The 25238-nt window shown below is 47.4% G+C and overlaps 1 protein-coding gene across 1 annotated transcript in view; it reads right to left on the bottom strand.

The window, feature by feature from the left end:
- LOC107120661 (fibrocystin-like) overlaps positions 1–25238 on the bottom strand; it is a 212548-nt gene that overhangs the window by 119653 nt on the left and 67657 nt on the right. The window contains 1 exon segment of the mRNA XM_015423420.1: positions 8710–8847. Within this exon segment, the coding sequence (XP_015278906.1) occupies positions 8710–8847 (138 nt within the window).

The following is a 25238-nucleotide window of genomic DNA, read 5'->3' as shown; positions in this document are numbered from 1 at the left end:
CTGTCAGAGCTCTCTCAGCCCCACCTACCTCACATGGTGTCTGTTGTGGGGAGGGGAAGGGAAAGGAGTTTGTAAGCCGCTCTGAGACTCCAAGTGAAGGGCGGGGTATAAATCCAATCTCTTCTTCCTCTTCTTTTTCTTCTTAGATCTTGTCAGATCTCGGAAACTAGTCCTGCTTAGTCCTCGGATGGGACACTACCCTGGAAGTCCAGGGTGGCTACGCAGAGACAGGCAATGGCCAACCACCTCTGCGTTTCTCCTGCCTTGAAAACCCCATGGCAGGAATCACCAGTGTGGTGCCCCCCTCAAGCTTCACGCTGCCCACCTCGTGCTTTTAGAAAGTGGGCAGAGCCAGGTGGGGGTTTCTGATTGGCTGTTTGTATTTTTAAAAATGTTGTTTTGGCAGTAGCTGCCACCACAGCACCACAGCACACATCGTGTGACCGAAGGGAAGCCAGGGAAGCCATTTTGTGGCTGGCTCCGCTTTCTGCGGCAGCCATTTTGTGGGAGCCATTGTGTGGCCCCACTGGTGGACCTCCTGATGGCACCTGGTCTTTTTGGCCACTGTGTGACACAGAGGTTTGGACTGGATGGGCCTTTGGCCTGATCCAACGTTGGCTTCTCTGATGTTCTTATGTGGCTATACCCAACGTGCTTCGTCAGAATTTCAAAGGTGCCTGTGGGGTCAAAGAGTTTGGGGACCCCTGCCCCACAGGGTCACCATAAGTCAGCTGTGACTTGACAGCACTTCACACACACACACACACACACACACACACACACAAACACACAAAACGAACTATTCAGCAGCATGTTCCTTAAAAAAGTGAGGTCCAAGCTGGTTTGTAATGCCTTATAACACTTCCACATATTATGAGTCGAACACCATGAGTGATATTTTAAATTAACGTGTTCGATTCTGCATATGCAAAATTTTCTGTGGGTCCAATGGCTGGCAACCCTAGTGTGGGATAACGGCCGCACGATCTGTAGGGTTGCCAGGTCTGGGGTTGGGAAATACCTGGAGACTTGGGGGTGGAGCCTGTGGAGGGCAAGGTTTGGGGAAGGGGGGGACGTCAGTGGGACATAACGCTATAGAAACCACCTTCCGAAGCAGCCATTTTCTCCAGGGGAATTGATCTCTCTCGCCTGGAGATCAGTTGTAAATAGGGTTGCCAGGTATGGATTGGAAAATACCTGGAGACTTTGGGGGTGGAGCCAGGAGAGGGCGGGGCTTGGGGAGGGGAGGGGCCTCAGCCGGGTACAGTGCCATAGAGTCCATCCTTCAAAGCAGCCATTTTCTCCAGGGCAGCTCACCTCTATCAGCTGGAGATCAGTTGTAAAAGCGGGAGATCTCCAGGCCCCACCTGGGGGCTGGCAACCCTGGTTGTAAATCCAGGAGATCGCCAGGTCCCACCTGGAGGTTGGCAAGCCTAGGTGAGAGGAGACCTGGGAAGACTTTCAGCCGCCAGTGCTTTCTGCGGGATCTGAGCCACTGGTTGTGGCCGCAACTGAGCCAAGCAAATGCCCCCAAAGATGTTTGGTGGGTTTGTTCTTAAGGCTCTGTGGTCCAGCCGGCAAGCCCAGGCAATGCCCTGGCGTCTCGAAACAGAGACAATGTGCAGGTCCCAAGCTTGTCTGGCCAAGCTTATGCTTAGGGAGATGTGACACCCCCTCTCCTCCCCCCTCGCGCTCACTGCGGTGGTGGAAAGTGTGGTCAAGTCACCGCTGGCCTACGGTGACCCAGCAGGGTTTCCAAGGCAAGAGACGTTCGGAGGTGACCTGTCTTCGCCAGCCTCTGCGTAGTGGCCCCGGGCTTCCCTGGTGGTCTCCCATCTCCTGACTACTAACAAGGGCCGACCCTGCTTAGCTTCCGGGATCTGACGAGAGTGGGCTACCCTGGGCTACCCAGGTCGGGGATCTAGCAGCTGGTGTTTTGGGAAGACAAAAATGGACGCAGGCGTCTGGATCTGATGCAAGACCGTAGCCAGGGTTTGTTTGTTTTTAATTCGGGGAGCCTTTAAATAAGTCAGGCACTAACCCCACAAACATAAAAATAGATTTTTAAAAACTCACGTTCACCAATTGGAGCACCAGAGAAGAAGAAGAAGAAGAAGAAGAAGAAGAAGAAGAAGAAGAAGAAGAAGAAGAAGAAGAAGAAGAAGAAGAAGAAGAAGAAGAAGAAGAAGAGGAGGAGGAGGAGGAGGAGGAGGAGGAGGAGGAGGCTGGATTTATATCCCACCCTTCACTCTGAGTCTCAGAGCGGCTTACAAACTCCTTTCCCTTCCCCTCCCCACAACAGACACCCTGTGAGGTGGGTGGGGCTGAGAGAGCTCTTGACAGAAACTGCTCTTTTCAAGGACAGCTCCGAGAGAACTTGTGACTGACCCAAGGTCACACCAGAAGCTGCATGTGGTGAAGTGGGGAATCAAACCCGGTTCTCCCAGATTAGAGTCCGCGCACTTAACCACTACACCAAACTGGCTCCCAACCACTTGGAGCCAAGGAGGCTGCTAAGTTTCTCCTGCATAAATGCCTGAAAGAAGCAGAGTGGTCGCTTGGGGAAGGGGTGATGGTGGCGGCAGTGGGCCTGGGCTAGATGGAAGCCGGGGGGGGAGGCTTGGTGGGAAGTCAGGGGGCGGCCCCCCGAAATGCCCCACTGTAGCTATGGGCCTGATCTGATGAGGTCATTCTCAACCCCCATCAGCATTTTTAAGATTGAAAAGATCCGTAGCGTGACAGAAGAAAAGAGCACGAGTCCAGGAGCACCTTAAAGACTAACAAAATTTGCGGCAGGGGAGGAGAGTCCGTGAATCACTGCGAGGCGCCTACGCTGCCAGATATTTTGTTAGTCTTTAAGGTGCCACTGGACTCTTGCTCTTTTCCTGCGGGTACGGACAGACTAACACGGCTACCCATCTTGTGGTATGGCAGTTTGGGAAGAAGCTGGGAGCTATACCAAACAAATGTCATAGAATCACAGAGTTGGAAGGGACCTCCAGGGTCATCTCGTACAAGGGTGTAGACTTTCCAATTTCCCGGGGGGGGCTGGGGCTGGGCCAGAGGCATTGCTGTGCTAGGAGCAAGGGTGGCTCCCGGGGGAGGCTGAGCACCTTCCTGAAAATTTCAGCGGGGGCTAACGCCCCACCGCCCCCACGAACATTACGCCTATGATCTCGTCCAATCCCCTGCCCAATGCAGGGAATTCACAAATACCTTCCGCCCAGTGACCCCTTGCTCCATGTCCAGAAGATGACAAAAAAACCTCCAGGATCCCTGACCAAATTGGCCTGGACAAAACTGCTTCCTCACCCTGAAGGGGTGATGGGCATTTCCCTGGGCGTGTAAGAAAGGGCCACGAGAACTCAGCGCTGAGGCAACCCTTCCTGCCCTCCCTTCTCAGGATCACAGGATCAGCATGTCTGTCAGATGGCTATCGGGCCTCTGCTTGAAAACCTCCAAAGAAGGCGAGCCCGCCAAGTCCCGAGGAGGCCTGTTCCACTGAGGAACCGCTCCAATCGTCAGGAAGTTCTTCCTAATGTTCAGCCGAAAACTCTTTTGATTTAATTTTAACCCGTTGGTTCTGGTCCAATAAGAACATAAGAACATAAGAGATGCCAATGTTGGATCAGGCCAAAGGCCCATCCAGTCCAACACTCTGTATCACACAGTGGCCAGAAATAGGCTAATAGCCACTGATGGACCTCTGCTCCATATGCTTATCTAATTCCCTTTTGAAGCCGTCCATGCTTGTAGCTGCCACCACTTCCTGTGGCAGTGAATTCCAAGTGTTAATCACTCTTTGGGTGAAGAAGTACTTCCTTTTATCTGTTCTAACCCGACGGCTCAGCAATTTCATGGAGTGCCCACGAGTTCTTGTATTGTGAGAAAGGGAGAAAAGTACCTCTTTCTCTACCTGCTCTTTCCCATGCATAATCTTATAAACCTCAGTCATGTCTCCCCTCAGTCATCGTTTCTCCAAGCTAAAGAGCCCTAAGCGCCTTAACCTTTTCTCATAGGGAAAGTGTTCTAACCCTTTTCTCATTCGAGTTGCCCCTTTCTGCACTTTTTCCAAAGCTATAATATCCTTTTTAAGGTGTGGTGACCAGAATTGCACACAGTATTCCAAATGAGGTCACACCATTGATTTATATAGGTGCATTATGATATTGGCTGATCAGTTTTCAATACCCTTCCTAATAATCCCCAGCATAATAATGTCCCAGCGGCACCCACAGATCTTGGCCACCGGCTCGTGATGACTGGCTCATCACCCACTGTTTGGGACACTCGACGATGGACCGACTTTCCTTGACAGCCCTTCGGAATTAAGCCCTTTTATTTCATTTCCAGGGCAGAATGAAAACTGAACCTTTTCCTTTTTTGGGGGGGGGGGCAAACCTGTATTAACAAACTGGGTCCCTGGAGAGCAACAGCCGCAAAAAAATCTCAGGGTGAATTTCACGGGAACAAAAGGGCTAAGAATTCTCCTGACAAAGTTCATCAAAAAACCAATCTTGAGAAAGGTCACGCTGAGCCACCAGTGAGGCAGTTTTTAAGTGGGAAGGACCCCCTACATCACTAAAACAACGGGGTGGGAGGGTGGGTTGGGTTTTGAAGCACAGTCTTCAATCCACTCATGTCATCATCATAGCCTTTACTGCGAATATTAATAAGCGGCAAGACCGACGATGATCGGGGCACAAAACCATTTAGAGAGAACACATTGCATTCTCCTCTTGAAGGCAGCAGCGTTCTTCATATATTTAAAGACTCGAATAAAACAAACAGAGCCTGGCTTCGTTATTAATACGGTGCGCAGGCTCACAAACTTCTCGCAGCTCATCCAGTGCGACCGGTATTCTTTTTCCTGTGGCAGTACATTGGGGTTTTTTGTGGTTTTTTTACATGTGGCGCATTTGTGCATGTCTACATTTTCACTATTTCAGTTTCTGCATTCTCTTTCATCATTACATTTCAATATTATGGCTAGCCAGAAAAAAAACGCCAGATACATTGCCGTGTTATTTTAATCAAAATCAGAATGCTGATAGCATTACAGAAAAGGGCTATGATTCAACATTGCTTCCATATTTGCTGCCCCAATACTGCCGACATGGGCCCAATTTGCATCTAGCATTTGCTCCGCTGTTTTACCGAACCCACGCTGGAACAGAAATTCCCCTCTACATCCGCATGCCACTTTCATTTTGATTGATTGTCAGATTTCCAGACTGCATGCCACTTTCACTTCCGTTGATCTCTCAGTTTTATGGCACCGTCTGCATCAATTTATGACCGTTTTATGGTGTTAGACCCGGGGTATTTGAATGTGGTTTTGAGCTGCATCTTTTTCTGTTTCACTGTGGGTCTGGTAAAACAATGGAGCAAATGCTCGATGCAGAATGGCCCACTGAGTTGGATCCAGCAGTGATTTTCTGTTGCTGGCAGGGAGGGGGAATTCTCACCCAGTGCCCCTTCCCCAGCACACCCCCAATTCACTCCTCATGCTGTTCCTTGGAGCTCCCGTCTCCCCTACGTTGCCCCTCTGCCTCCACCCTGCCATCTCTCCCAGTCTTGCAGCCAGAGAAAACAGAGGGGAAGATGTTGCAGACACAGCAGCATCACTTCCAGACACTAAGTCCATAATGCTCTAGGCCAGGGTGTCAAACATGCGGCCCGGGGGCCAGATGAGGACCCCGGAGGGCTTCTATCAGGCCCGCAGTGGAACTGGGCTGTCTTCTGCTTCTTCTTCCAGTTCTGCTGCTGCGTCATCGTAGGTTTTCAGCTTACAGATACACACTTGAACAGCAAACTCAAGACTGCAACAGCACAGATATTTTGATGCAGTAATTCAGAGCAAGAGGTGTCAGTTATCAGTCACTGTTTAAATAAACAAAATATTGCAAGGCTGCTAATGTTTTAAGTATGTTTTTATTTAAGTTAAAAAACACCCTTTGTGTCCTTTATAAAGTTTACATCTCCGCTACCTGGCATTACATTTTAAGACACACATGGCCCGGCCCAACAAGGTCTCATCTATGCCAGATCCAGCCCTCAGAACAAATGAGTTCGACACCCCTGCCCTAGGTACCCCACCTTCCTCGGGTTCCACCCCCCCAAATCCCCAGGTATTCCCCAACCCAGAGTTGGAGACTCTCAGGCTCTTTCTGCACTCTTCTTTTGATCCATGTCCACCGCGGTGTCTTCCATGCAATTCTGAATTAAAATCGAGTTCAACCTTCTTTTTATTCCGGGTTTTCCCCCCATTCTCCCTTACTTATTATCTTCCTTCAGTGGTCAGCCCAGTTTCAGCCTGCTGTTGCCTCGGGATCTGTTTTGCCCTGGACTTAAACTGCCTCAACTCGAACACTGGGCGATTCTGCATCCAGCGTTCGCTCCGCATTTTCTCAACCGGGAGGGAAAAGTTCAGCTCAAAACCGCATTCAAATACCCCGGGGCCAACGCCTACTGACTGCAAAGCCAACCTTGAATGGCCACCAAACGGCCATAGCAGAAGGTACCATAAAATCCGATGGTCAAAGGAAGCGAAAGCAGCATGCGGTGTGGAGGCTATCTTTAAAATGTGGTGATCAAAGGAAGTGAAAGCAGCACGCAATGCAGAGGGGAATTTCTGTTCCAACGTGGGTTTCCTAAAACAACAGAGGGAGAAGCCAATGCAGAATCAGCCACTGGGAAAATCCGGAGTGGCAGGCAAATGCGGGAAGGACCACACAGACTAAACCTAAGAGGCTTCTCCGCCCCCCCTTCCAGCGTCTAGCAGTCAGCTAATGCTGTCAAGGGATCTACTCATAGAATTTACCTGTCAGAGTGCCATGGGGTTCCCGCCTCACCCCAGACAGTGCAACACCCAGCCAGTTGGTAGTGGAAGGTCTACTCAGGACCCTACTACATTTCTTTTCAATGGGGCTTACTCCCAGGAAAGTGTTCTTAGGATTTTACTCTCAATCGAGGACGGCATGGCCCTCAGTTTGCAAGACCTGAGCCAGGCTCTTAATCATAGGCAGGGGCCGTTTGGGCCCGGAGCGCGCCGGAGCGCCACTCCCGGAGCCAAGGAGTGGAGACAAATGGTGGTGGCGGCAAGCCTCGCCCCCAGCTCCCCAGCTCCCCACCCCCAAACTCCTTCTCTTTAGAGTCATGCCGCAGCAGTGGTGCAATCTCTCCACTGTATTCTATGGCCCCATAGAATAGAATGGAGAGATTGTGACTCTAGAGAGAAGGGGTTTAAACTTTAAACCCCTTCTCTCTTCGCTTCCCCCCTCCAGCCTGCCTTGGCAGGCCAGCTGGGGACGGGAAGGGGAAGGCTTTTGAAGATGCCCCCCCTTTGCTTCTCCTTCTGACATCACTTCCGGAATAATCAGGGCTCTTTTTGTAGCAGGAACTCCTTTGCATATTAGGCGACACACCTTTAAATGTATCCAATCCTCCAAGAGCTTACAGAGCTCTTCTTACAGGGGCTACTGTAAACTCTTGGAGGATTGGCTACATTAGGGGTGTGTCGCCTAATATGCAAAGGAGCTTCTGCTACAAAAAGAGCCCTGCTTCTGGTGATGTCAGGGGGCGTGGCATATGCTAATGAGCTATTATGCTAAGAGCTTATTAGGTATGCTAATGAGCTCCCACAGCTCTTTTTCTACGAAATGACCCCTGGGGACATTTTGGACTTCATTAATTTACAGGGTTGCCACGAGTCACAGTGACTTGCTGGCATATCGCACGCATAATACATCACATCATGTCTGTTAAATTGTGGGTTCTGGACGCCTTTCAGTGAAACAGCTCCCCTTTATTAAGCGATTTCAGGCATACTACTGACGAAACTCCGAGGCTGCTGCCTTGTTTTGAAGCATGCAAACACTACGCACAAACACACACCCCTCCCAAGGATAGGCTATTTACATTACACTACTTCTCAACTGGTCAACTCCAGGATCCTGGTCAGTTGTTGTTCTGGGGGGACAAGCTCGACCAGTTCCAGGTACTAGTTCAGGCTCGATCCATAACAATGTCCCAGTCCCCGAAATTCAAAGCCCCCCCCCCCGATGCTTTAGCCTTGCCTCGCAGGGCAAATGCACCAAAGCTGTGATCACCCCGGTGGCCCTTTTTTGCACTTTCCGCAGCTCTTCAGTCTCCTTTTTGCAGTAAGGTGACCGTAAGGATTTCAACCACTAGATTGGCACTCAAGAGAGGCATCGGTTCAGCCCTGACCTGGATAATGGCGAATGCGGGGAGGGCGGGATATAAATGTAAATATAAATTAATCAATCAATGAAAATAACCCAGGCCAGCCCGGTCTCGTCAGATCTCGGAAGCTAATTAGAGCCGACCCTGGCAAGTACTTGGATGGGAGACCCCCAAGGAATGCCAGCAGTTGGGAGGCGGGGGCAGGCTTTACTCAGCCACCTCTCCGAATATCCTCCAGGCCCCCAGTAGGGGGCAGTCACCATAGGTCGCCATGACTTCCAGGTGCAAACACACACACTCACACACGCGCACACACACACGAAAAATAAAAAACCCTAAAAAAAAGAGAGAGTTTGAGTGATTGGTTCCACTGCGGTGCAAGCTAATCAGGGTGTGTCATTTTCTGTCATTTTCTGAAATGCATTCTGCATTTTTTTTAAAGCACGTAGAAAGATGCTTTCCAGCCATCAGATCCGTTTCCTCTTGCCCCTACCCTCCACTTACCGACTCTCAGAGCGCCACCGGCAATGAGAATGCAGGCGGCGCTGAGAACGTTGCTGGAGTTTGAAGGGAATTCGAGGGCCCCCAGGATGTAGAGACCTCGGAGAGGAGGGAGAGCCGTGTCCGCCAGGACGGTTTTGCCTGAGAAAGAGAAATGGAATAGAGTCAGCAGGGGTCATTTCCTGTGGGAGCGCACAGGAGCGGGGCTCCAGCAGTAAGAAGCCCAGGGGGGCGGGCACATGCAACAAGCCCCGCCCCCTGCTCCCAGCATCCCTCAGTCAGGCCACAAAGAGCAAGAAGCAGCCAGGTAAGTTGCAGAGCCCGCCCCTCGCCCCACCTTCAGGTACAAGCTCTCCCTCCTCTGTGAGGGCAGACCTATGCATCCCCCGCCCATAGCTAGCAATTCAAAAGAGTCCAGTGGCACCTTTAAGACCAAGGTTTACTCAGGTACAAGCTCTCCCTCCTCTGCAAGGACAGATCTGCACGTTCCCCCCCCCAATAGCTAGCAATCCAGAACAGTCCAGTGGAGCTTGAGCGGTGGGTGTTGCCTTCTGACACACTTCCGGTGATGTCAGGGGGTGTGGCATATGCAAATAAGTTATGCTAATGAGCTCCTGCACCTCATTTTCCTACGAAATGACCCCTGAAAATCAGAGTCATAACCGGCAACCGGCCAATGTAGCATCAGTCTTCTATTATTGATTTTTTTTGAAACTTCTACACGTTCCTCAGTCTGTGCCCAACACAGCTGTATATAATGTGCTCCTGAAAACTGTAAGCCGGTGTGTAACTGGTATTGGTTTGATCCCAGGCTTCCGTGAATGGAGTGAGCGCGATTTGAATCCAGTACACCTTAAAGACCAACAAGACTCCCAGGGTATGGGCTTACAAGAGTCAAAGCTGCCTTCGTCAGATGCAAGTCACTCACAATACCAAGTTCAGCATAATCACGTCCTCTAAAGAGGCTGCCAGTTGAGTCTCTGTACGAACCACTGCTTTGGTCTCACCCGCTCAGCGTGAGGAACCAGGACTAGATCAGTGACTCATGGGATGATGTAAGGGGCAGGTATGTCTCAGTCACACACTCGGCAACTAAACCTTTCCGGGTCTAAACGTGATGAACACATCGGATTATAATTCAGAGGGGGAAAGACGCGCATTACCAATCGGGAATGCGGTAAATGTTTATATTTCTACAGCAAAAGGACACACATTCTGGATCTATATATATATACAAATGGTTCTCTAGCTTTGGGGGCAAGTCTCTAGTAACGCTGACCAAGCCTTGCTGACGTGACCCTCACCAAGGCAAGAGGGGCATAGATCACGACAGTCCAATTATAGCATCTCGCGGGGAGAGCCTTGGCACTTCGGGAGGGCCAGGCTGGGAGGAACGCTGGAATGGCCAGTGGCAACAGCTTAGCTGTGCTTTTGTTTGTGCTTCCTGTCTCAGCTATGGGTCATGGGTGTGGCCGGGAGGGAGGGGTCAAAGGGCAAGAAGCAAAGGTCTCTTGGCCCCTGGCTCTTAGCCTGTGGCTTGTTTCCTGTGGCCTTGGACAGCTGGCCTGTTGGATTCTGGCCTGGCCCCAGGATGACATTAGCCCTTGGCATCTTATTTGGGATCCTTAAACTGTATTTGTTTTATTTTTATCTTCTTCGCTAACCGTTATTGGTGCTACCCCCTACTTATGTGTGTTTGTATGTGTTTATGAGCTTATACTTTTATATTATATTGTTTTATTTAACCATTATAAGTATTGTGTGTGTGTGTGTATGTATATGTAGACAGACAGACAGATAGATGACAGATAGATAGATAGATAGATAGATAGATAGATAGATAGATAGATAGGGAACCAATCTCTATAGTCTGAGGATCAACTCTCATTCCAGGAGATCTCCAGCCCCCACCTTGAGGCTGGCAACCCGAAAGGGCTGAGAGAGCTTTCTCGAGAACTGCCCCTGAGAGAACTGCTCTGAGAGAACTTACGACTGACCCAAGGTCACACCAACAGCTGCATGTGGAGGAGTGGGGAATCAAACCCAGGTCTCCCAGATTAGAGTCCATGCTCCTAACCACTACACCAAACTGGCTCTATATCATTTCTCTCTCTCACACACACACTATTTATTTATTTATTTATTTATAGATTCGACTTTTACTCCTCCCCCATATTTAGGGCTCAGGGCAGCGTACAACATTTTCAAATGACCACTCCAGATGGGGGGCCGTGGTGGCTCAGTGGTTAAGACATTTAGCTGCAGATCGGAAGGCCAGTAGCTCAGCAGTTCGGGACCCGAGTGCCACGTGATGATGTGAGCTCCCCATCTCTGGCCCCAGCTCCTGCCACCCTAGCAGTTCAAAAGCAAGAAATTGCAAGTAGATCAATAGGTATCGCTTTGGTGAGAAGGTAACAGTGTTCTGTGCACCTCAGCCTTTAGTCGTGCCAGCCACGTGACCACAGAAAACATCTTCGGACAGCGCTGGCTCTTCGGCTCGAAAACAAAGATGAGCACCGCACCCTAGAGTCGGATTCGACTGGCTTTCGAGCAAGGGAAACCTTTACCTTCATCTTTACTCGAGATGGTGCCTTAAATAAGCCTAATTTATCGTAACCCCAAAGGGAGGGAGGGAGCAAGGATAGAGAAGAAGGGGCCAGATCAAATGAGAGTCGTTGCGGTCCTCAACCATGAGCACGGTGGGACACCTCTACCTTACAGACCCCGTGGAACTGTACTGAGTCCCGCAGGACACGGATGTCGCTAGGCAGAGAGTTCAACCAGGTCGGAACTCTGGTTCTGGTTGAGGACAGCTGGATATTGGGGGGGGGGCAGGAGATGCCCTTTGGGGGGTATAGCAGGAGAGGCGGTCCCGAAGACAAGGGCTACATAAGAGGTAGATCATTACTATTATTGAACACACAATAGATATTATTTTATTTAATTATTTAAATGCATATTATTTAATAGAAAATGCATTATTAAAACATTTCTTAGCTGCCTTATGGAGCTCAAGGAGGCTTACAATATAAATAAAATACATCAAATACAGTAGAAGAGGAGGAGGAGGAGATCGGATTTATACCCTGCCCTTCACTCGGTGTCTCAGAGTGGCTTACAAACTCCTCTCCCTTCCCCTCCCCACAACAGACACCCTGTGAGGTAGGTGAGGCTGAGAGAGCTCTGACTGAAACTGCTCTTTTTTTGTTAGGCCAGCGATATGTGCTTCGGCAAAGCTTCGCCCCAGCATTTGTTTAAAAAAAGAAAGAAAGAAAAGGTCCTTAGTTTAAGGTTTTAGAGGAGTCCGGGACTTCAGGGAGGCCAGTTTGCTCTTTAAACTTTAAAGGTAAGTCCTCTCTTCAGGGCATGCTTTTCTGGACGGGGTGTTTTGTGCATGCGCGAAGATCACCATTCTGTGGATGGCTGCCTATGCGCATGTGCAAACTGAGTTTTAAAAAACCCCGCCAACGCCCACTGTGTGTGAACAGGCATACAGCGATGGGCTCCGCAGACAGGAGGTAAGTGTGATCGCGTTTCAGCCTGCATAAACTGCACCGGTTGGAACCGGTGTATGCCGGCTGAAACGCCCCGGCTGAATGCACCCAGAGAGTTCTCCAAGAGGTTTCCTCCTGCTGCCATTTCCGGTGTGTTCAGAAAGGAAGGAACTGGAAAGGCACTGGCTCTGCCTTCTGCTTCCATGCTGAGGACACGATTGGACAAGGGTGAGAGGGAAGGATCCAGTATTTCATCTTCCAAAGGTTTGCAGAGGGGTCCAACTCACGGTCTACAGAAGCATATGTGAGACAGTACAGAGCTCACACACACACACACACAAAAAAGAATTATGGACTTCCCATCGATACTAAAGCTTTTTTATTAGAGCAAGCAGATCAATATTGTGAACAGCCCCAAAGACTCTACTGTGCACTGGAGCAGCTGCATATAAATGGGTGGGGAGGATGGATAGTTCATATTTTCAATCTGCATAGGGTTGTAGGTACAGGTGGTAGCCGGAGCTCTCCTGGGATTATAACTAATCTCCAGGAGACAGGGATCCGTTCACCTGGAGAAAATGGCCGCTTTGGAAGGTGGGCTCTGCGGCATTCTACCCAGCTGAAGTACCTCCCCTTCGCTAACTCTGCCCTCCTCCGGCTTTACCCTAACCCAGAGATGGCAACCCTGGCTCTGTAACTCATGGACATGTTTAAATCTCTCTCACTGAAACCAGCTGAGCTTAAAAGGACTTCACTCTGACTGAGTTTATGTCAGGCTGTTAGGGGGGGAAGGCACACATTCACACATTAAAAGCTCTGTGAAAATTATGCATAGTATCATCCAGGGCTCTTTTTGTAGAAAAAGCCCAGCAGGAACTCATTAGCATAATAGGCCACACCCAACGACAGGAACTCATTAGTATATTGGGCCACACCCCTGACAGCACAGCTCATTAGCACATCAGACCGCACCCCCATGTTATCAGAAGTGTGGTTATCCAGCCACACCCACCTTTTGCTTCTTATTCTGTTTACCTTGTTTGTTGTCAAAACCCAGGGCCTTTTTCTGTAGCAGGGACTCCTTTGCATGTTAGGCCACACCCCAATGTAGCCAATCCTAATGAGTTCCTGCTGTTGGGTGTGGCCTGTTATGCTAATGAGTTCCTGCTGGGTGTGGCCAAGTTGGGAGCCAGCCGGAACTCCGTTCCTGTGCGTTCCTGCCCAAAAATAGCCCATCCAACAGTCAGAATCCCAAAGCAGTATGGGATTGCTAGTTGTTACTTCTACTAAAAGGCACAAATCTAATTCAATCTGTTTTTTTTAAATAAACAGACCCAAATTGGCCCTTGATCCCATCTCCCAATCAGTGAAGAAATCCAGAGAAACACTTGTTAGCGAACTGTCGCTTAACGAAACAGACTTAATTTAAGAAAGCTCAAGCCTAGAAAATATTATCCTCTCACTTTCGAGAGACTGCCGGACGGCTCCCTCTGCACACCAGCCTGTTAACTGAAATCCAGGGATAAAGAGTGTTACACAATGGATTGCTCTGTTTTGTCATTCAGAAACCACACATTATCGTCAGGTCAAGTTACTAGTCAAACAAACAGAGGAAAACAGATGGCTCCGAGGAGAAGAGAAGGATCCCTTTCACTCCTTGCGCTATAAATAAACAAAAAAAGAAGCAGAGGTCAAGTAGATTGTGAATAGAGGCAGAAACACCCTGTATCCATACATGCCATTTGAGTGACAATAAGGTCACTGTGCGTGAACGGTATCTGTGTTGCCCTATTGTTCCTTTATTAACACGTTTTCCGTTCTTCGAATCGGTTTATTTTTTAGACAAGACTGTTCATTTTTGCACTCAGGAAAAGAAACATATGGAATATATATGTGTGTGTGTGTGTGTGTGTGTGTATATGTATATATGTGTGTGTATGTGTGTAAATGTATATATATATGTGTATATATGTATATATATGTGTGTATATGTATATATGTGTGTGTGTGTGTATGTATGTGTGTGTATGTATATGTATGTGTATATGTATGTATATATATGTGTGTGTATATGTATGTGTGTGTGTATATATATATGTGTGTGTATATATATGTGTGTGTGTATATATATATATGTGTGTGTGTGTATGTATATATATATATATAATAATATATAATATTAGTTAAAGGAGGCTACGAAGACATCGTTTCACATATTTAGGTTTACAATTTACAGATGGTTCACTGAGAAACGCTGGGTTTTCCTGAGAAGTTTACCAAGGTGAGACCCGATGAGGAACACCTCGGAAAATGTGTCCACATTGAAAACAGTTTCCTGAGGGGGAAATGATTGAAAAACCTGATCTAGAGCAGTAGGTTTGAGAACGGGCATTTCTACAGCATCCTCTTAAGGGATCTGACTCTGCGGCCTAGCTCATGAGGAAGGAGCAACTGCCGATCACACTATACGTGACCCCCGTGAAAGAAACACCACTTGGTTGTATTGGCAACTCAGAGCACATTAGCGCCACCATCCTGTGGGAAAGTGCAGGTCCCTATCTTCAACCCATCAGCAAATGCTCATCCACTAAATGGAATAAGCAGAACGGGCATACAATTCCAGTTCTGAATAAGGCTGCAGTGCCGACTACTACCCTGTTTCCCCGAAAATAAGACCTACCCCAAAAATAAGCCCTAGCAGGATTTCTATGCATTTGTGGTATAAGCCCTAGTGTGTCTTCTTGAGAAAAAATAAATATAAGACAGTGTCTTATTTTCGGGGAAACACGGTAGTTGGGACATTCCTGGAGATTTTGGGGCGGAGTCTCGAGAAGGCAGGGTTTGGGGAGGGGAGGGTATAATGTTGCAGAGACCACCCTCCAAAGCAGCCATTTTTCTCCCGGGGAACTGATCTCGGTCATCTGGAGATCAGTCCTAATTCGGGAGATCTCCAGTCCCCACGTGGAGGCTGGCAACCATAGTTTGGAAACAACTTCACTGGCAAATAATCTGTTTCTGAATTAAGGTCACAATATGATTTAACTCTCAAAGCCCTTCACAGCCTGAGGCCTGTACACCTGAGGGACCACCTCCACTGGTTCAGACCTGCGCCTACCATCCTCTTTCTTCAACAGTCTTAGTTAGCTGTTTTGTCTCACACTGGGGGGTATTTTCGGTGTTGACAGTGTCTGCAAATGCTCCCCAGTTATGGAATGTCACCTCCAAGTAGGGCTGCCAAGTGGGGGCAAGGGGCGAGTAAACCCCCGCTTTGGAGGCCCGATTTCCGCCGCCACGGAATCGGGCCCCGGGGGACTCCGCCCCCCAAAGCGCAGCGTGGCTGCGTCACCAGAGGTGACGCAACCACATCAATCACGTTGGTTTTCCCTCCGACGATCGGGGCCACGCCCTCAATGTGATCGATGTCGCGCGTCACTTCTGGTGATGTGCTGGCGGCGCGCGTGCGCACACGACAAGGGACAGCTCCCGGAGCGCGGCGAGGCTCCCCCGCCGGTGAGTAAAATTCACTTGGCAACCCTACCTCCAAGGAGATCCATCCGATCCCAGCACATCCGGCCTTCAAAAAGGTGTGAAACTTGGCATTTCAAGAAGGCCTTTTAAATGGGATTGCCAACTTCCAGGTGGGGCCTGGAGATCTCCAAGAATTACAACCGATCTCCAGACTACAGAGATCGTTTCCCTTGGAGAAAACAGCTGCTTGGGAGGGTGGACTGTGTAGCATTATACCATGCTTAGGTCCCTCCTTCCCACTAACCCCAGGCGCCAAATCTCCAGGAATTTCCCATAGGGCTGTCAAGTGTGGGTGGGGGGCGGGTAAACCCCCGCTTTGGAGGCCCGATTTCCACCGCTGCGGAATCGGGCCCCGGGGGGAACTCCGCCCCAAAGCGTAGCGTGGCTGCGTCACCAGAGGTGACACAACCACGTCAATCACGTTGGGGGCGTGGCCCCGATCGTCGGAGGGAAGACTCTATGGTTTTCCCTCCGATGATCGGGGCCACGCCTTCAACGTGATCGACGTGCCCGACAAGGCTCCCCCACCGGTAGGATATTTTTACTTGGAAACCCTAATTTCCCAACAAAGAGTTGGCAACCCTTCTTTTAAAACAGTGTTGTACAGTGTTGTAATGTACAGCAGTAGTATTTTCCCCCTCTTTGATTGCTATAAAAGTGACAATTGCTTCAAGTTTCTGACCGGGTAAGTTTTAACGGAACGGGGACTATCCTGTGAATGATTATAATTCTAAGGGGTTAACCGTTCAGAGTTTACAAAAGGGCAGGTGAAAACACTGGAAATAAATAAAGATCCTGGCCAGTGACACTTGCTTCTCCAGTTCTCCCACACTCTGCCACCTGAAGCTTTCCAGCTTGCTTAAGCAGGGTTGCCAACCTCCAGGTGGGGCCTGGAGATCTCCCAGAATTACAACTCATCTATCTCCAGACTACAGAGATCAGTTCCCCTGGAGAAAATGGGTGCTTTGGAGGGTGGACTTTATGGCTGTTCTTTAGTTCGCGAACATCGCTACGCAAACCACGAACAAGCAAATTCGTGACGAACTTTAGTTCGTCAGCCAGTTCGGGCCCACCCCTAAAAGACTGAGGCACTCTTCAAGGCAGTAAGAGTAGTCCCATGGCATGAGATATGTGGTTTTGCAGCCTGTAATAGATCTTTCCCCTGCTTTCCTAGTTGTATTTAAGTTTTGCTAAATGGCACATTCTTAAATAACCCGTCCTTAAACAAAGCAAATGTATTGACTATGATAAAGGTAAAGGTTTCCCTTGCTCGAAAGCCAGTTGAATCCGACTCTAGGGGGTCAGTGTTCATCTCCGTTTCCAAGCCGAAGAGCCAGCGCTGTCTGAAGATGCTTCCATGGTCATGTGGCCAGCATGACTAAATGCCGCCAATCAAAAACATAGATTTGATTCATCACCACAAAAACTATACAAGAGGAGCTGAGCTGGGGGATTCATGGGCAGGCCTACAGGTGGACAATTATCACTCTATATTTTGTGTGTGGTGGAGCAAGAAAAGGAGGAATTAGGGTTGCCAGCTCTGGGTAGGGAAAAACCTGGAGATTTTGGGGGTGGAGCCATGGGAGGCAGGGTTTTGAGGTGGGGTGAAATGCCATAGAGTCCACCCTCCAAACCAGTCATTTTCTCCCCGGGGAACTAATCTATCCTGCCTGGAGACCAATTGTCACGGCAGGAGATCTCCAGGCCCCACCTGGAGGTTGGCAACCCTAGGAGGATTGTGTTCCATTCACCATCAGGGGGCTCTGTCGTAGAACCAAGCTCTTTTCACGGGCCAGAAAGGAAAGGAAATCTGAAGGATTAGCATGCTCCCACACTCTATACACCCTATACTTAAGGAATACCAAGAGCCTAACCAGATGGGAAGGAACCCACAATGGTGATTTAATGACATCGCCAGTGATGCATTGACAACACTTTCTGTGCTCCCAGAAGTGACATCGGCACGTCACCAGGGACACTCTAGCTTTCAGCAAAAAAACCCCCAAAACCCTATGGTTTTACCATAGAGCTTTTACAGAAAGCTAGAGTGTCCCCTGTCACTTCCTGTTTAACCTGGAAGTAATTCCGGCACATTGGGGTGCTGCCAGGATGCTAGTCCCCCTCTCCCTTCAGTCTTCCTGCCATTGCCCAGGTAAATTACTGGGAGTCCTGGTAACCCTACCTATACTTATTTGATCTACCGATACGATTCGTGCCTATGCGTTCTTTGTCCAGACGAAAGTTCAGAAACAACACCGCACCATCGTAACGCTCTGACACAAAACAGAGAGCTTGCTAATGATTCCGGCCATGACACAAAATGCCTTTGATCAACCCTTCTGCTCCGTGAAATGCCATAAACATACCACCAAATGGAAATCGGGAACAATGGAGGCTTTATTGTATGAGATACAGGGCTTCAGCAGTCAGCTCTTCAAACAGAAAAAGTTCAAAGCAAATCAAAATGGGGGGGGGTGAACAACAGAGCAGATTCCACCACTAAAAAAAAAACGCCAGAGGCTACATGATATTGTATCTATACCCTTCAAAACAACAGCATACCATTGCCTGGAATTATAACATGCCTCTTCTCTCCACCCAACACACTCTGTGTCAGGAGGGTGTTCTATTTAAACTCAAAAGATGTGAAGACATGAAGAATGGGTGTATTCCACAGGGCGGGCCTACAACGAAGGCTGCCTTCCGCTAGGTAGGACTGCTCAAGCAAACTCATCCTTCAATATATTTACAGCTTAGGTCCGAACTAGACCACACCCTGTCCCCAAATCCGCCCTGGGAACGCAGAGCCCATTTTAGAGCCTTTTTTAAAAAAATAAATAAATAATAAAATCTCTGTGGGGGCCTGATCACGGTGCAGCCCGTGGCGCAGAGGATGAGGGGCTCTTGTCCATCCCCTGCTGTGCTGTTTTCAAGAGCCAAAATGGCCACTGTTTTGGCTCTTAAAAACTGTGGGGGGGGGAAGTAGGGTTGCCAAGTGCCATCTTCACCCCCAGTGGGGGACTTTGAGGGGCGTTCCCGGAGGGGAGGGGCATCCCCAACATGATGATGTCATGTTGGGGAGGTCCCCCGCCCACTCTTCCAGCGCGCTGGCTTTCGGGCCCCTTTAACTGCAGGGAGCCTGCGATTCCCCGCGCACCCAACCGCCACGAAGATCGGGTACATGGAAATGCCGGCTCCCTGCAGTTAATGGATTGTGACACAGGGGCATAAAAGATTACTTTTAAAATCACCATGGAGATTTTAAAAGTTAAAAAGTTTTTTAAAAAGGCTTTAAAATGGCACCACATCACCATGATGGATTTGGGGCAATGCTCCCTCTAAGCTGTGGAGTGTTGTGAGCAAAAAAATTCTACTTTGTGAGCCACTTTGTGAGCATTAAAGTGGTGAGCGAGCGATTTGGCTGCTGCATCAATTAGTTTGCTCTGGAGCCCTCCTTCCTGAGCGAAGACAAACATGTGCGAGCCGGGAACTGAAAAACTGTGAGCTAGCTCACACTAACTCAGCTTAGAGGGAATGCTGATTTGGGGGTGTGGTATTATTTAGTTTGGCCCCTAGACAAAATAATATCACAGACCCAAAAGAAGAACAGGGAAGCGAGATTTATAGAAATCATATCCACCTCTATTACGGCTAAACTTATTTCTTCGCATGTTTGTGAGGGAAACATCCAGCCCTACCAGTAGGGTTGTCAACCTCCAGGTGGCATCTGGAGATCTCCTGCTATTACAACTGATCTCCAGGCGACAGAGATCAGCTCACCTGGAGAAAATAGCCGCTTTGGATGTACCCCATTGAAGCCCCTCCCCTCCCCAAAGCCCACCCTCCTCAGGCTCCCCGTCCCCCAAAATCTCCAGGTATTTCCCAACCTAGAGCTGGCAACCCTACCTACCAGTAAGGACAAGAAAGGGGGGGGAAGACTGAACCTAAAACCTAGAATTCAGAACCTATAAAGGTTAGTCAAGAAAGGTTAGTCAAGAATAGAAGAGGGCCAACTCTTAAAATCTAATTATGAACCTAAAAAATATACATGTATTTATTAAAATAACGAATAAGGGCCCATTCATACCTCATATACAAATATAAAAACATACAAAGGCTGATGAAATAGACCTAAAGCGTTTCGGCCTTTACACGCCTCCCTCAGAGGTCTAATACAAACAGAACATGTTGGCTGATATGTAAAAATATATACAATCATACATATACAGAATATGCAATAGAGACCAGAAAACAACTGTTCCAAAGTTTAACCACTGGGCAAAGAAGAGAAATAAAACCTCCAGTGCAATCACATGTCCAGTAGTACTTCTCCCTGGTCAACTTATATATTCTCCTGAGCTTGTACAGCCAAATGTTCCCAATGAAATGTTTCTTAAGTTAACTTAAGTTAAGAAACTTTTACATATCAGCCAACATGTTCTATTTGTATTAGACCTCTGAGGAAGGCCTCTAAAGGCCAAAACGCGCTAGGTCTATTTCATCAGCCTTTGTATGTTTTTATATTTGTATATGAGGTATGAATGTGCCCTTATTCGTTATTTTAATTTGTGTTTAATAAATACATGTATATTTTTTAGGTTTCATAATTAGATTTTAAGAGTTGGCTCTCTTCTGTTCTTGACTAACCTTTATTGGTCTGAACCCTACCTACCAGACATGGATGAACCCGTCTGATTGTACCAGGTGAAAACACTTCTAATACCTATACCTCTCCAGAAACAAAGATCAAACATTTTTGGATTTTTTTAAGATAATGTTATTGACAGGACAGGACATACATCCAAAAATTTCCCTCAAGAAGAACACCAGACTCAGTTTGTGAGGGGTATGGAATCGCCCCGTTACGCAGGCCAAAAGTCCTTTTGATTTGGTATACCGAGTTCTGTGCCAATGCAATTTTACAAAATACACCACTGTTTACACTTCAGTGTTGCAGGCGAGAACACAAATTACTGGGATCAGCGTCAGAAAGAAATTAGATTTAGATTATTGGGATTCATTCGGGAAGAAATTAGATTTAGCATATTGTGAGAGGAATCGTTCTAGCATCAGCAGCCTTGGGTCAGTATTATGATTGTAATACTTAGCCCTGTAACCTCTGATAACAACGATTAAAAAACGCTTTCAAATGTTGTGCGCTTCATGCTGTTGAATCACGAAAGAAAGAAAAAAATCTATTTTATTTCTGAAAGGACAAAAATTAGAAGACTGCGTAGTAATGTGCATCAGCCCGGAATAGACCCTTAGCAATTCAGGAACTGAAAAAAAGTAGACCCTTATAAGGGCTACCAAGGCCCACATGGGTATGGGGCATCCCTGTCCCCAGATCCCATTGCCCGCCACTGCCAGAAGCCACAGTAAGAGAAGAAAAAAAGAAAAATAAGGCCGCATCTACCTAAAGGAAGTTCTTACCATAGAGTTCGTGATGATTCCTAGAGCTACCCAGAAGGGAAAAACACAGCTCTAGGAATCACCGAAAACTCTATGGTAAGAACTTCCGGTTTTACCTTAGATTTTCCAATGATTCCTCCTGCTGGTTGCTAGGCTCTGCCTGGCAGCCATAACCCATATCTCCCCCCCACCCCCCATGTTCGGACAATGAGTAAAATCACAAAATTACCACATGCTAACTTCACTGTGGAAGAAAAATAAGATGAGCATTTTGCTTTCATCCCTCTCCAAAGCTTCCAAAGCTCCAGATTCTGCAGTGTTTGGACAGCTTTTCCCAATGACCAACTGCTCGATTTGTTTCACCAAAGGAGCTATCAGAAAGCATTCGCTAATACAACAAAGCAGATGTAGATTGGGTGATTAGAACCTTTTCCCCTTCAACTACTGGACCAACAAACTGTAGCTTTCTTCATGGCTATTCTCCTAGTTCCCTTTTGCATAAGCTAAACATTATCAATTTTTCCCCTCACACAATGTTTCTAACCCTTTTTTTTGTCCTTTCAGTTCTCTTCACGTTATGCATCCAATGCAACCCCTAAGTTCCAGTTGTTTGACTAGCAGCGTGACCACCTCACAGGTGCTGAACACAATTTGGCTGTTTTGGGTTGTTTTGGTGAGTGGGGTTATTTTGGTTTTTTTTGTTTGCGACATCACATGCCTGTCTTATACTCAAATATTTTGTTCCAGTCTTCCTGTGGATATAATTTAAGAGTCTTTTTTCTTGAGATGGTGCTATATGTGTGCACGAGAACTATCCTGGAAATCTTTCTCAAGGGCCTGGGATTTCTAGAGCTATTATTTGCACCATCCGGGGAAGAAGTTAACTGGGAATTATTTATTGTACTGCTATACTGCCTCTCTTCCATTGTAGAACTCAACAGTTCCCTTTCCAGTTACTAACCAAATCCACCTTCCCTACTGTGCCATGTGACTAAGACCTGACCCTAGGACCTAGCTAGGGAGTGGTGGTGATTGTGGTGGTGGAAAGCACCATCAGGACACAGCTGACTTATGGCGACCCCGTAGGGTTTCCAAGGCAACAGATGGACAGAAGTGGTTTGCCACTGCCTCCCTCCACATCACAACCCTGGTATTCCTTGGAGATATCCCAACCAAGTGCTAACCAGGGCCAAACCTGCTTAGCTTCCGAGATCTGATGATTTCAGGCTAGCCTGGTCTGTTCAGGTCAGGGTACATAGAGAGTAGAGTCCACTGAAGGTAGTCAAAGATTATTTAACCATCTTTTCCATACTCTGATTTTTCTTCCGCCCTCACTGTTTCTTCTACCACTCAGAGTCAACATTGATTCTGACATCCCTTAACTTTCTTTACAGAACCCCTAACCTGTTGAATTCGTTGCCTTCAAATATATATTTTTCTACTATTCTCATTCCACTTCTCTTGATTTATTTGTTGTTGTTGTTTATTTAGCAGATAAGCAGCCATTGGCTGAATCTGCATTTGTCTTTCCCACCAGTGTCCCAGCCTTTTGACTCCATCTTCAAAAAAGCTGTCTACATTTGGTGTTGTTTTCACACCGCAAGAGTGCTAGCATACTTTTGCATGTCCACATATGTTTATTGTCCTTTGGGGCGGCTCCACTGTCATTGCACCTCTGCACTGCTTTAAAAGAATCTTCTCCAAACAACATTCAAACAAGCATAGAGAAAGACGGCGTCACAGCAGCATGAAACTAATTTAAAAATGCAAATGCAGATTCGACCTTAAGCTCCTCTTTTGTTGGAGGACTCCCCCACCTTTCTTGCATCATTCCATACCTGAAAATGTTTCAATGTACTTTAAAAAATAATTGTAACAGAACGTCATAATGTTATAATTTTGCACGCCTTGGCTTTTGACATGGCCTGGTAAGCCAACTTCCAGAGGCTCATTTGTTGCTGTCTATGTAAAGAAAAGGTGAAGGATCCTTAGCCTCCAAGAGCTTTTACAGATTTTTAATGGTGTGTGTGTGTGCAGCTTCTGTGTGTTTGTGGCTATTGTTGAACACCTGCCATCTTTTGTAACCGGGTTTTCCTTTTTTTTTCTATCCAGTTGTGACTGCTTGTATGGTGATTTCACCCTTTTCCCTCACTCATCATGCAAGATTTTCCCTTTGCTGTTCTTTCTTACTGAGCAGTGCCTTTATCTATTTTCTTCCCATTTGTTTGTCTATAGCTGTCCCATCCAAATTGGTTTCTCTACAGCTGTGCCACATACAACAAAGTTCCTCAAATCCTTCTTTATACCCAGAGCAGGGTTTACTCTTCTTTTCTAGAAGCTATTTCCCTTTTTTTGGCTTGCATGAGGATCCTCCTTGATCCATTCACTCTCTTAGCCTCCTTCCCAGTCCACAGTCACTGCTTAACTGTTTATTCTTCAACTGTCAGTTCCCAACTGTCATTCCTTAACTGCCCCTCTCAACAGAATTCCATTCAAACAGCCTGTCACTCAAAGGTTCTCAGACTCTGTTAGGCATTAACCCTTGACTGTCCGTCATTCGTGATTCATTTTATGTTTGGTTCTTTTATGTATTTGCTCAGTGCTCTCCCTCTTATAATGCCAATAAAGGTATGATGATGATGATGATGATGATGATGATGATGATGATGATGATGATGATGATGATGATGATGACTGTCTGTCACAGCTTGCTACAACACTATGTTAGCACAATATCCAGCTATGTGTGGTTGATGCCTCTGCTTCAGTTCTTAGCTCCAACCTGTTCTGGAATATGGAAACCACTCCTTATTTCCCCCAAGCTCCAAAAGAGGAAAATTTATCGTTTATAGATGTGTTATCAATATCTCCAAAACAGAGCTGCGAGGGATATCAGTTTGTAAAACAGTTCTGTTTATGTCAACAGTAACAGCGTTAGTTATCAAATCATAGTTTGGGGGAGAAAGACACACACAGTTCTTTCTTTTTCTACATAGATCAAGATGGGTAGCTCCCGGGGGAGATCAGGGCCCTGCAGGACCTGTTGCAGTTCCGCAGGGCCTGTAAAACGGAGCCCTTCCGCCAGGCCTTCAGAGCCGCCACTACTACTGACATCTGATAGCCTATGACGAGAGAGCCCTGATCCCCTGGATCCTCCAACTACTGCCCGGACTGACCGCCCAGGATAACCAAAGAAGATTAAGGAACTGACTGTATGATGAGGAAACTAGGCACTAGCACTTTATTATATTAGTATATTTATGGTTTTAAGAATTCTTGTGTATTAACGGATGTTACATTTTACATTATACTGTTTTATGGAAGCCGCCCTGAGCCGGCCTCAGTTGGGGTGTGTGTGTAAAAATCTAACTAATAAATTCTATAAATAAATAATAAAATAAATAAAATAGCTGTGTTAGTCTGTCTGTAGCAGTTGGGGGGAAAGCACATATATACACTGTCTCTCTGTATTTATGCCCCGGGTGGCCTGCCTCTGCATAGCAACCCTGGGCTTCCTTGGTGGTCTCCCATCCAAGGACTAACCAAGTGAACAAGATCAGGCTAGCCTGGCCCATACAGGTCAGGGCAATTGCTATTATAGTCGGTTGTATTTAATCTTTTGTAAACCACCCGGGGCATAAATACAGAGAGGCAGTGTATATATGTGCTTTCCCCCCAACTGCTACAGACAGACAGTCCTTGGATGGGAGACCACCAAGGAAGCCCAGGGCTGCTATGCAGAGGCAGGCAATGGCCAACCACTTCTATTTGTCTCATGCCTTGAAAACCCTATGAGGTCGCCATAGGTCAGCTGCAACTTGATGGCGCTTTCCACCACCACCATGATACCAATTAAATGACACAAGAACCAAACAGCTAAAATTAAGACAGACAGTATCTTTAAAGTCAATTCCAAAAGGGTTGTTTTTCTTGAAGAGGTCTAGCACCATTAATAGTCCGAGTCTCTCGGCTGACTTAAAAGTGCAGTGAAGAAGTCAGAAAAAATTAAGACTAGGCCAAGTGAGGATGAACTGAGGGAACTCCATGGACTCTTGAAACAGACTACTGTGCAGTCATGAATAAGGGGTGTCCAGGAAT

The sequence above is a fragment of the Gekko japonicus genome, unplaced genomic scaffold, assembly GCF_001447785.1.
Source record: "Gekko japonicus isolate JY-2015 unplaced genomic scaffold, Gekko_japonicus_V1.1 scaffold1988, whole genome shotgun sequence".
In the NCBI taxonomy this organism is placed as follows: Eukaryota; Metazoa; Chordata; class Lepidosauria; order Squamata; family Gekkonidae; genus Gekko; species Gekko japonicus.
The sequence above is the reverse complement of the archived record's forward strand: the minus strand, read 5'-3'. Positions and strand labels throughout refer to the sequence as shown.